At 56.1% G+C, this 11,800-nt stretch overlaps 1 protein-coding gene across 1 annotated transcript; it reads left to right on the top strand.

Moving 5' to 3' along the window:
- The first annotated feature begins 2,796 nt into the window (after nucleotides 1–2,796).
- On the top strand, nucleotides 2,797–11,743 carry HMOX2 (heme oxygenase 2). The gene is made up of 6 exons (XM_058815792.1): nucleotides 2,797–2,921; nucleotides 7,313–7,414; nucleotides 9,015–9,132; nucleotides 9,401–9,892; nucleotides 10,775–10,895; nucleotides 10,973–11,743. Exons 2-6 carry the CDS (start codon nucleotides 7,335–7,337, stop codon nucleotides 11,095–11,097), a joined length of 936 nt encoding a protein of 311 aa, XP_058671775.1. The 5' UTR covers nucleotides 2,797–2,921; nucleotides 7,313–7,334; the 3' UTR covers nucleotides 11,098–11,743.
- Nucleotides 11,744–11,800: the final 57 nt, after the last annotated feature.

The following is an 11,800-nucleotide window of genomic DNA, read 5'->3' on the forward strand; positions in this document are numbered from 1 at the left end:
TGGGGAAAGCTCACTAAGATCATGGAGTCTGACCATTAACCCAGCATATCTGTGAACCTGTCAGTGAGAAAAACTGCTCCAGGATTGCCAGACCCTACCAGAATATATAGGATTGGTGATACGGGATGGACCACTGTCCTCCCTGTGGTCCCTAGCAGCAGCCAATGCTGGGTCCCACAGAAGGCACAGGCAGTGCCTGGTGTGTTCCTGGATGCTTTCCCAGGCCCTGGCACTCTGTGACTTCAGAAACTACTGAAGCAGACGTGCAATGTCTCAGTATCTCACAGCTCTCTCTGTATTTTCTTGCTATCTGAAGTTGTGCATGTTTTAGCATCTGTGACAGCTTGCAGCCAGTAGCTCCACAGCATATTCAGCTGCTTTCTGAGTTGCTGCCTTCTTTAGTTTGCTTTGAAGCTGCCTTCTAATAGCTCACACTTCATGTCAGTTGTTCTTAACTCAGAGCAGATGGTGCAGGAGGGATCCCCACCCACCCCACCGGCCACTTGTGGTTTCACAGTCCTCTGCAATACCCCTGTCAGCTGCACCCTTTATCTCCAATGCAGAAGCTGTTCTCTGCCTTTTATTATTCATGTCATGCTCTGTATCTCCCTCAGCTCTATTGGAATTTCTCTGAAATGGGGGATCCATCCCTGCCCTTGCACACAGTCAAGTTGTGGGATTTGAGCTGCAAGGGCACAATTACATTCTCTTTATTCTCTGTTTTCTCCTGACAATCATTAGCATTCCGTGACTCTCAATTCAGCTTTTAATAAGCTGAATTTCTTCTAGGATGTCTTTTTCAGACATCCTAGAAGAGCAGCCATTTTTCCCATTCAAGCACTAAACTTTTACCTCTACTATGCCAATAATTTCAGTGGATTCAGGTTCTGTCAGAGCACACAGGGCTGTTCCCAGGGTTTGTTCCTGTGAACATACTGAGAAACCCACTGTGTAGTTTGAAGGAAAATATCAGAACTTTCTGTAAGAGTCAATCTGGTGAATCTTTAGAATGTCATCCCTTTTGATTTCCCCTGTTTAAAGTTTCCTGTCTGTGACTTCTATCTAGATTCTCATTTTATTGCAGCTGAAGATGGGATTGTGAGCAAAAAGGAGAAGAATCCCCACCAAGGCATCCCTGGGCCAGCAAAGCTGGAGGTTTCACTCTCAGGTCTTTCCAAGGAGAACAATTCCCAGAGTCCTGCCCAGGACCCAGTCATCCCACAGAGGTCAGGAAGGGTTCAGAGATCTCTGGAGAAAAGGCAAAGCCGAGTGATGCTGCGTGGGAGAAGTTCCAGGTGTCATCCAGCAGAGAAATTCCTCTGTGGGGAGGCTGAAGATATGTGGGGACTGCGGGAAGAGCCTTCGTGTGAGTTCCAACCTCGTCCAGCACCGGAGGATCCACACTGGAGAGAAACCCATCCCGTGCACCGAGTGTGGGGAGCGTTTCCGACAGCGCTCCCATCTGACCCGGCACCAGAGGATGCACACGAGGGAGAGACCCTACGAGTGCTCCGAGTGCGGGAAGAGCTTCAGCGTCAGCTCCAGCTGCTCCGCCACCAGGTCACCCACAGCGCGGAGAAGCCCTTCGGGTGTGCCGAGTGCGGGAAGAGCTTCAGCCAGAGCTCCGAGCTCAGCAAGCACCAGCGGGTGCACACCGGGGAGAAGCCGTACAAGTGCTCTCAGTGCGGGAAGAGCTTCTCCGTGAGTTCGGCCCTCAGCCCGCACCGCCACTTCCACACCGGGGAGCGCCCGTTCGGGTGCTCCGAGTGCGGGAAGAGCTTCACGGTGAGCTCCCACCTGCTCCGGCACCGCCGCTTCCACACCGGGGAGCGCCCCTTCGAGTGCACCGAGTGCGGGAAGAGCTTCCTGTGGCGGTCGGCGCTGCTGCGGCTCCGGCGGGTGCACAGCGGGGAGCGGCCGTACGCCTGTACCGACTGCGGGAGGGGATTCGCCGTGAGCTCCGCGCTCCTGAGGCGCCGGCACGTCCACCAGGCTCTGATCCCCGCGGTCCCGGTGTTCCCGTTCGCTCCGCTGATTGCCCTGCTCACGGAGGGGAAGGCTCTTGGTTTGATGAGAATGACTCCTAAAGGAGAGAGGTGCAAATGGGGGAGAGCCAGTGCGAGGAGCTGGGGGTCTGGAGAGGAGTGGGGACACGGCACGGGCGCTCGGTGTGTACGGAGGGAAAGCTCTTGGGAGAGAAAGGACGTGCTTTGAAAAGGCTGGAATGTGCTTCGTGTATTTCAGAGGAAGGTAAAGGACTCTGTGCCCACATATGACAGTTAATACACTGAAGCACACGGACCATCTTAGAGCTTGCAACACTCGCTCAACAGAAGCTCCTGATCTGTGTTCAGAGGCGCTGAGCTCCCCTCACGCAGCCCAGGGGCTGGAGCTGGAGCTGCAGCCCAAAGCCCAAGGCCTGGTGCCCTGGGCCCCGTGCGCTGGCTATCGGTGTGTGCCCGCGGCCCTGCAGGGGCTGTGGGACGGCAGCTTCGCTGGGTGCCGTTGCTGCAGCCGCCAATTAAGCCGCCGGTACCGCAGCGCTGCCACCATGTTCCCTTCTCGGCCGCCCTTTCCGGTTGCCGGGACGCGGCACCACTTGCGCATGCGCGCATTTGCTCTCCAGCCGCCCTTCAGGGGCGGGGCCGGCCAGGTGAGCATGGGGGCGGGAGCAGAGGCACCACGTGACTCCCCGCCCACTCCCACCCATCGGCGGCTTCTGCGCGTGCGCAGCTCCGCGCCCCGCCCGCCTTCGGGGGCGGAGCTTCTCGCGCGACGCCTCGGCCGCCTTCGCCAATCGCCGGCGCGTGCCGTGCGCGGCTCCTGATTGGCCGCGCGGAGCCCCCGGGGCCATAAAGCCGGGCCGGCCGCGCGGGGCCTTTGTCCGTCCCTGCCGGGGGCCGAGGGTGGCGGCAGCAGCGGTGAGTGCGCGGCGCGTCCCCATGGCAACGCGGCCGGGCCCGCGGGCCAGCCCCCTGCGCTGGGGTTCACACGGTCCCGGGCCGGCCCCCTCCCCTGGGGCCTCCCCGGCTGGGCTCTGCCCGCTCCCGGTGGCGGATGGGCCGGGAAGCCCCCCCAGACCGCCTCAGAGCCGTGTTTCTGCGCCGCTGCCCGCCGGGGCCCGGGGCTGGCGCGGCCGACGTGACCGCCCTGGCGCGGGCTGGGCCGGGCTGCTCGGGCCCACAGCTCCCGGCCGCGAACCGTGTGCCCGGGCGGGGCCGTCCGTAGCCCTCCCTGCTCCTGCCGTGTGTCCCCAGGAGCGAGCGGGCGCCTGCCCAGCCCCGGGCCCTCAGAGCCCCGCCGTGACTCTGCACGGCCGCTCCTGAGCGGGGGCTGGGGGATCCGAGCCCTGCCCTGCCTGCTGCCCGTGGCCCTGGGGCCGCTTGGCTTTCCTTGGCCCCGCAGAGCTCAGAGAAGCGCTTGGAGAACGAAGGACTCTTGCTATTCCTCCTTTGCCGTTTCTGGCCTTTGTCCTGCTGAAGGGTCAGCACCCACAGAGCTCTGCAGTGCACACGGCAGCCCCAAGTGCCCGTCACTGGCCCTGCCTGGCTCTCCGGGCACAGCTGGCACCCGACGTGACCGACATGACCGCCAGGGCAGGCACTGGCTGGCTCCGTGCTGAACAAAGGCTGTTTGCTATAACTGTGTGTGTCTGATACAATGTTTTCTTTCTCAACCCACATCCAGCCCTGACTGATCCCTTGTCTGTTCTATAACCAGGGTGAGAAAATAATGATGGGCTGGCACAAGTGCCTCTGTCACAGGGCAGAACTGGACAAGGTCTTTGAGGTCACCAGGAGCTTCCTTTGGTTGGTGTGTTGAGGTGCTGGGCTGCAGCTCTAGAAGACAGAAGTGGTGTTTGTATGGGCACACTAGCAGTGTGGGACTTGAATTGCTGCCTAAATTTAGGCTGTGAAATCTTCAGTTTACCTGGGATCAGATAATGTGGTAATTCAGTCAATGAGGTTCTGTTTCCAGCAGCAGCCAGTGCCAAATCCCTCACCAGGAGATGGAGATGACAATCTCTCCTGCTGGGATTGCCAGGTAACCTCTGGGATGATTCTTCAAGCCTTTAGGCCTGGGGTTCTGAGGTTTGTTTCTGCTGCAGTGATGGTAGGTCCAACCACACTGAGCTCTGTGTGTGGGGAAATGCCTTGAAGCTGCATGCAAATTAAACAGCAGGTATGAGCTCTGTGCTGCTTGGGAGTTACCAAACTTCTCCCAGAGTGCCCAAGCAAATTGGGGGCTTCCAGTGCTCCTTCCCTGCAGCAGCAGCAGTGTCTTGTTCCTTGAAGAGGCTTGGGATTACTTGGATTAAATGTTTTCCTACCCTGAGAAGAACAGCTGTGCACCTGGGTGTGCACCTTGGTCAGGAGATGTGTGTGGGGACAAGCTGTACTCATCTAGATGAGGTGGAGGTGTTTTCTCAGAGGGTTTGAACACTGTCCTTAGGAAAGTAATGTTTGGAATGCTGGGGTGTCCTGTTCCAAACCTCCTCCCCCCTGTCCAGCCCTGCTATCCCAGGGGTAGCTGTTGGATTGCTCCAGGCTGTGTCTGGGCTCTGGGAGGTGCCCTGAAGATCAGCCAGCTCCTGGATGAGCAGAGCTCCCTGCAGCAAATGCAATGGCATTGCAGCCTCTGCAGAGGAGGTGGCACTGCCTGAGCCTCCTCCTTGGCTGTGGGACATGCCCCTTTCAGAGGAACCAGGGCTGTGGCACAGACTGGGGCTTGCAGTTGCCAGTTTTGGAGTAAAGGCACCAGTGTGTGGTGGTGTGAGGCACAGTGAGTGCCTTTCCTCCCAGCTCTCAGTGCCCCAGCACAGGGCAGGGTGGGCTTTGTGCTGACTTGTCCTGTTGGCATGTGTCTGTGCTGGAGACTGGATCAGGAGAAATCTCAGCTTCCACGTTTTCCTGCACAAGTTCTGCCCTCACCTGGGGCTACAGGGACTGCTGTTACCACTGCCATGGAGATGAGCTTGTCAGGCTGAGCCCTGCACAGCAGGCCAGGGGAAAAACAAGTCTGAGGTTGCACTTTCAGTGACTCTTTGCATGGTAACCCCTGCTCCCAGCAGCAGACCGTGCTCCTGGGACAGCCATTCCCCATCCCATTAGCTGTGCTTCTGCAGCACCAGTGGCAGGGTTGGCTGGAGGCTGCTGAGAGCCCTCTGGGTGCCCTGTGTGAGCAGGAGTGTGCTCAGGCTGTGACACTGGAGGCTCTGGTGAGGGAGCAGGTGATGAACTCAGGGCCATCTTTGGCCATGGGGAACCTTGAGCCATGGCTGCTGTTAAACTCTGACTGAGGCCTGGCCTGCTGTGCTCCTCTGGGCTGGATTTGCTGCTGTGCTCCTCTGGGCTGGATTTACTGTCAGCCCTCAGGCCTCTCCCAAGGGATGAGCGTGGCTCCAGTGCTCTGGAGCTCTGCTCTCAGCAGTGGCTGTTTTAGGCATGTGGAGACAGCACACCTCCCCTCCAGGGCTCTGGCTTTCTGGGAATATGAGATAAATTGGAACTAGTTTGTCTAGTTTCATTTTGGAATCTGCATCTCCTGGGAAGGTCTTGGGCTGCCATGAGCAGGCAGGGTGTCACAGAGCTGGTGACATTGGCAGGTGACAAATGCACTGTTCCTCCTGTGCCCAGGCTCCTGGCTGAGCTCAGCTGGCTCATTTGCCTTTGTGCTTTGTTTCCCCTCCCCACAGTGGGCATTCCCCACTCTGAAGCTGTGTGAGGATGAGGGTGGGTCCTGGGTTCAGCTGCCTGGTGAGTGATCAGCTCACACCCGAGCTGGTCTCTGGCCTGACCTTTATCCTGGGCTGAGGAGGCTGCACAGTGCTGTGTCAGGGGAGGGCAGGGTGACACTGGAGGGCTGCCACCCCTTGTGACCCCGAATGATTTCTGTCCCAGCCCTGGGCTCCTGGCATCCCAAAACAATCCCAAAACTTGATCAGCCTTCCCCTGGAGAAGGCTCTGTCCCAGGAAAGGGTTCTGTGATCACAGAAACCTTCACTGGTGCTGTGCCTGAGCTGGGGGAGCCTTGGGCTGCACCTGAGGATGGGGCTCAGCCCTGGCTCCTGGTTGCAGTGTGAAGGGCACTGAGAAACAGGGCTGAAGGCTTTGTTGGCCTCTTCCACAATCCTTTCCTTGGTGTTCTTGTCCAAGTCCAGAGCATTCATTCTTGCTCTGTAAAGCTGCTTGAACTGCTGTGTGTTGGAAATGTTGTCAAACACGTAGGGCTGTGAAACAGGGCTTAGAGATCTGGGGTGAGGAACTGGAGGGCAGTTAATTTCTAGCTGGTGTGCTTGTGCTGTGCTGAGCAGCTGCTTGCTGGCTCTCCCAGTCCCAGCCATGGGCTGAGCAGTGAATCCATGGGTGCAGCTGAGCTGAAGTGGGGAGCACATGGATGGTGCTTCCCTTGGAGAGTGTTCTCCTCTCCCAAGGCTGCCTGGGAGCTGCTGGTGCTGTTGCTCTGCACAAAGCTGATTACAGCTCCATTTTATAAATGAGGGGCCTGGATTTCTGTGCTCAGCCAATGTAATCCAGGTGTGTCGTGTTCCTGCTCCTGGGTCAGGCTTGTGCATCCTGTTACATCCAAGGAGATTTTATTTCCTTTTGAAGATGAGGAGGAACCCAGTTACTTATGGGATTTGAAATAAATTCTGCCAGGCAGGGGAGGAAGGGTGTGAGTGGGAGCAGGAGCTGCCTGCAGCTCACTCTGCTTGGAGAGTGCCCAGGAAAGGCAGAGCAGTGAAATCTGCCCCTGCTTTGGAAGCTCCTCTATTCTGTCACAGGGAATGTTCTTGTTTCCCCTGGGAGCTGCCTGGCTTCAGAGCTCATCTGGCCCAATTCACCACTGCTTACCTCAGGAAGCTTTGTAGTGCTGTGGAAATGCTTGTTCTTCCTCTTGAGTGAAGGAGAGGGGCTTGCTTCCCTTTCCCTTTCCAGTAACTGCTCATGTGACATTGGGGGAAATATTTGGTAGCACCAGGGGAAGGCTCACAAGTCCAGTGCAGATTGCCAACACAGAGCTCTCATCTGCAGCCAGGAGCCATCCTGAAGGGGGAAATGCAGTGCAGGCTGCTGTGTTTAATGTTTGTGAACTGATCTCAGTGCTGAGGTTCACCTGAACTGAACAGGCACATATAATATACATCCTTGGGAGTGCCTGGTGGGAGATGGAAACAGGCAGAGGCTGCTCCTCACTGCCCTGCCTGGCAGAGCTGCTCAGAGAACTCCTGGCAGGACTGTTGAGCATCTCGCAGCCATCCCTTTGCTAAGGCAGCTTCCCCTGAGAGCCCCTCTCTGGTTTTGCCTTTCAGACTGATCCCAGCAGTGACCACGATGCCATCAGCCCAGGAGAGCCCAGAGGGGGGAGAGGAGGACACTTTGCACTATGAGGAAACAGAAGATGATGCTGTCAGGTGAGTTCTTCCAGAAGTGATCCTTCTTATCTCAAAGAAGTGATGGACCCCAATAAGGGATAAATCAAATACATGTGCTGTGAAATCTCTCTGGTGAAACTGCACTGTAAGGGCCAAAGGGATGGGAAAGTGACTTGGCAGGGCTGACAACAAACACTTGACTGTGAAAGTCACATTTCAGAAACACTCCTGACTATTTGGCAGCTGTGTTTGTGTCTTCCTGGCCAAGGGGAGCCAGTTTTCCATGGCTTGCTGGGCAGGCTTCTTGTTTTGAAAACTGACTCCAGAGGTGAACTCTGCTTTGGTGAGCTCTTGCCTTTGCAGAATACTCAGGCCTAGGCAAGGACATTTTCTAGGAGGTTAATTTAAAAAACAAATTCACACACATGTTCTAAAAGCCAAGGCTTTGGACTTGGAAAACAGGAGGGGTGACTAGGGTGCTTTCTAGAAGATCTAGACAGGCTGGTTGACTTCTTTGACTTGACAGGCTCAGCTTCATGAGAAGTGAATGTTTGCTGGCTCTGCTGGCACACTCAGCGGGTCTGGAGTGTTCAAAGCCTCTCTCAGAGCTAACATGAGTGTGCTAGCTCTAGCAAAGTGGTGATAAAACCTGTGAGGTGCACTTTGGCCTGATTTGAGTGAGTGTTGATACTGTACCAGTGTCCTGATGCTGTACCTGGAGGGTGGCTGTAGCCAGAGGGGTTGGGCTGTTCTCCCAGGCAACCACTGACAGAATGAGAGGACACAGCTTAAAGCTGCACCAGGGCAAGTTTAGGGTGGACATCAGGAAAGAATTCCTCACTGAAAGAGTGATTGGACACTGGAATTGTCTGCTCTGGGAGGTGGTGGGGTCACTGTCCCTGGGTGTGTTTAAGAACAGCCTGGATGTGGCACTCAGTGCCAGGGTTTGGTGATGAGGAGGTGTTAGGTCATAGGTTGGACTTGATGATCTCAAAGGTCTTTTCCAACTCAGTTCATTCTGTGTCCAGGTAGGTGCAGTGTCTGTAGACTAAATAATAGATTTTGATGTTTTGGGTCTTTTTTAAAACAAAGACACCTTGTGGAAACTTGAAAAAACAGTGTAATGCGGGAGAAATAAACTTTTAAAGGGTGTTTTTGCCCTGTTTTGCCATTCAGCTCCCATCTCTTCACCAACAGTTGATATCCAAGTTGGGCAAGCTGGGGGACCTTCCTGAGCCTTTTTTCTTCTCCCAGGAAGGCACCACCAAGGCCCCCATGCCCTTTAGTCTGCCATGATAGTTGCTCCGTATATGCTCAAGGCTTTCTTGTGTAGTGTTGGGCTCACTTGGATGAGAAGCAAAAGTCCTGGTGCAGGGATCAGCAGGTCCTGAGCAGTGGCTTCAGCATCCTGGGCCAGAGCCCCTGGTAAGCCCCAGCCCTGCTGGGGTGGCAGCTGTGGTTGGCACAGGGGCTGTGCCACCCTGCTGCTTCCTCCAGCAGGGCCAGCTCAGCCTGCGGGGTGGCCTGAGGGTCCCACCTTGTGCATTCTCCACACTGGGATGGTGGGGATCCCTCCAGACACAGCAGGGACAAGCTCTGTGGGGCTGAGGGGTGAAAGGAGCCCTGTGTTTGCCTGCAGCCCCATGGACCTCTCGGAGCTGCTGAAGGAGGGCACGAAGGAGTCGCACGACCGCGCCGAGAACACCCAGTTTGTCAAGGACTTCCTCAAGGGCCGCATCAAGAAGGAGCTCTTCAAGGTGGGTGTTGCTCTGCTCCCCATCTCTGATGCTCCCAGTGACTGATGCAGACTCCAAGGCAGAGCCCTGGGGTGCTATGGTGGTGGGCAGAGCAGAGCCTTGGCTCCTCCAAGCAGTGCCTGCCTGGTACAGGCCCTCCAGGCTGGTTTTGTACCAGGCCTGAGGTTTGCTCTTGTTTGCCCCAATTCCATGCAGGCAGGAGTAGTCATGAGATGACCCGTGCCCATCTAGTGAGCAGCTTCTCACATGAGCTGTGCTCTGTCCATAGCTGGCCACTGTGGCCCTTTACTTCACCTACTCTGCTCTGGAGGAGGAGATGGATCACAACAAGGACAACCCCCTCTTTGCTCCTCTGTATTTCCCCGTGGAGCTCCACCGGAGAGAAGCTTTGGCCAAAGACCTCAAATATTTTTATGGGGAAGACTGGAAAGAAAAGATCCAGTGTTCAGAGGCAACTCAGCAGTATGTGGACAGAATCCATCATGTGGGACAACATGAGCCAGAGCTGCTGGTGGCTCACGCTTACACACGCTACATGGGGGACCTCTCAGGTGGCCAGGTGCTGAAGAAGGTTGCCCAGAGGGCCCTGAAGTTGCCCAGTACTGAGGAAGGGATCCAATTCTACGTGTTTGACAACATTTCCAATGCACAGCAGTTCAAGCAGCTTTACAGAGCAAGAATGAATGCTCTGGACTTGGACAAGAACACCAAGGAAAGGATCGTGGAAGAGGCCAACAAAGCCTTCAGATTTAACATGCAGGTATTAAACAAATCCCTTGATCTGGATGTGTAGGTGCTGCAGCTTTTAGGTCTGGCCCAGGTTAATTCAGTCACACCACTCAGCCAGTCAGTGGTCTGGGGCTGAGACCACCACAGCCCCTCCTTGAGGGTTTGGGGTTCTAGTTGAACTCGTTTTCTCTAACTTCAGGCAGGAATTCCTCCCATGCTCCAACACCACAGCCAAGCACTTTGATTAAGGCAAAATTAATATGACTTGAAGATTCCCACAGGCTGTGAAGCAGTGAGGGGAGCAGAGCTTTTGTGCCAAGACAGCCTCAAACAGTTTGAGTGTGCTGCACCACCCTGGTGACAATTCATCTCCTGTCTCAGGTCTGACTTGTTGCCCATGGTCAGAAATGTCTGGAGCTTCCTGTTCCTCCCATAGCATTTACCTCTCATCAAACCTGACTGAGCTGCTGCCTGCCCTAGGGGATGAACACAGATTTAGCTACTGGATGGAAGTTTTAATCTTGTGCTTGTAGCAGGTCAGTGTGATTGAAACTGGCCAGAAACATGGTGAGGTGTGGTTGGATCCTTATGGAATCCCGTGGCAGTGAGAGGGGCTGCCTGACCACTGCAGGAGCTGGGATCCTCCAGGGCTCTGCAGCAGGGAGGGCAGAGCCTGTTGGCCCACACTCCCACCCACAGCAGGGTGGTGCTGCCTTGCTCCTGGCCCTGAATGCTCTTGGGATGGGCTGTGCCTTCCTCAGCTCACATGGAGCTCAGTGTGTGCCAGGTGTCACCCCAGAAAGGCAGCTGGGCACAGGGAGGCAGGAGTGGCACTTGTTCTGTTCCCCAGATGATTGCAAGGGTCTGTTCTGCCTGGCTCTGCCTGCTCACGTGCTCACTGTGACCTTTGCAGGTGTTTGATGAGCTGGACAAGGTTGGCAGGTCGCTGGGAGAAGCAGCCCAGGATGGAGGCGTGCCAGTCCACGATGGCAAGGGAGACATCCGCAAGTGCCCGTACTATGCAGACAAACTGGGTAGGTGGTGCCAAGGGGGCTGCCACGGGCGTGTGGCACAGAGTGACAGTGCTAACAGTGCTTTCTGTGTCCTGCAGGCACAGCAGGCCCCAGCTGCCCCTTCCACGCTGCTGTGGGCCTGGCCAGGCAGCCCCTGGTGCAGCTGGTGCTGGCAGCCTGCATGGCCGTGGCAGCGGGAGCTGCAGCCTGGTACATCCTGTGAGGGCAGAGTCAGGTGTGGCTCTGCCTGGGGCAAGGGCAGAGATGTGCCCTGCCTGCTTTCCAACCCTTCCCTTGCTGCTGGTGAGTTGGCTGCAGAGTGGAGTAAGGAAGTAAACAGGAATCCTGTGGGACTGTCCAACCTCCTTGCACAGCCCTGTAACACCTCTTTAGCTGAACATTGCGCAGGACTGGTCAGTGCCAGGGGGTGAGGGCTCCACTGCAGCACTGCCCTGCCCAGGCTGGGCTTTTTAAGGCCAGAGATGTCCTGTCCTTCACATGCTTGGCTTTTCATCTCCATCCCTGAAACAGTGTCTGGAGGGGGTTTCCTGCCCTGGGTTGCATCTGCAGAATGTCATCAGCCTTTCAAACAAGGAGCACTTGCTTTCCTACCCTGAGGAGCTGAGGCTGTGCCAGGGGGCTGTTAGCCCAGAGCAGTGTCCTGCTGGGTGCAATGTCTGAGGAACCAAGTCTGACTCCTGTTGGAAGGAGCTCCCTGGGGATGGGGGCAGGACCATGGTGGGGAATGGAGGTGACAGATCTGTATTGTGCAACTTTGGGGTTGAGGGTCAGTTGTTGGTTATTTTTCCTGAAGCCTTGACTGGAATAAAAAGTTGCAGTGCTGTAGCTGGAGGAAGCTAAAAGCACATCATTGTGAGAATGGGGGGGCTGGGGAGGGGGTAAGGGGGAGAAAGAGAGTGCAGTCC

Source organism: Ammospiza caudacuta, chromosome 17 (assembly GCF_027887145.1).
Source record: "Ammospiza caudacuta isolate bAmmCau1 chromosome 17, bAmmCau1.pri, whole genome shotgun sequence".
Taxonomy (NCBI): domain Eukaryota; kingdom Metazoa; phylum Chordata; class Aves; order Passeriformes; family Passerellidae; genus Ammospiza; species Ammospiza caudacuta.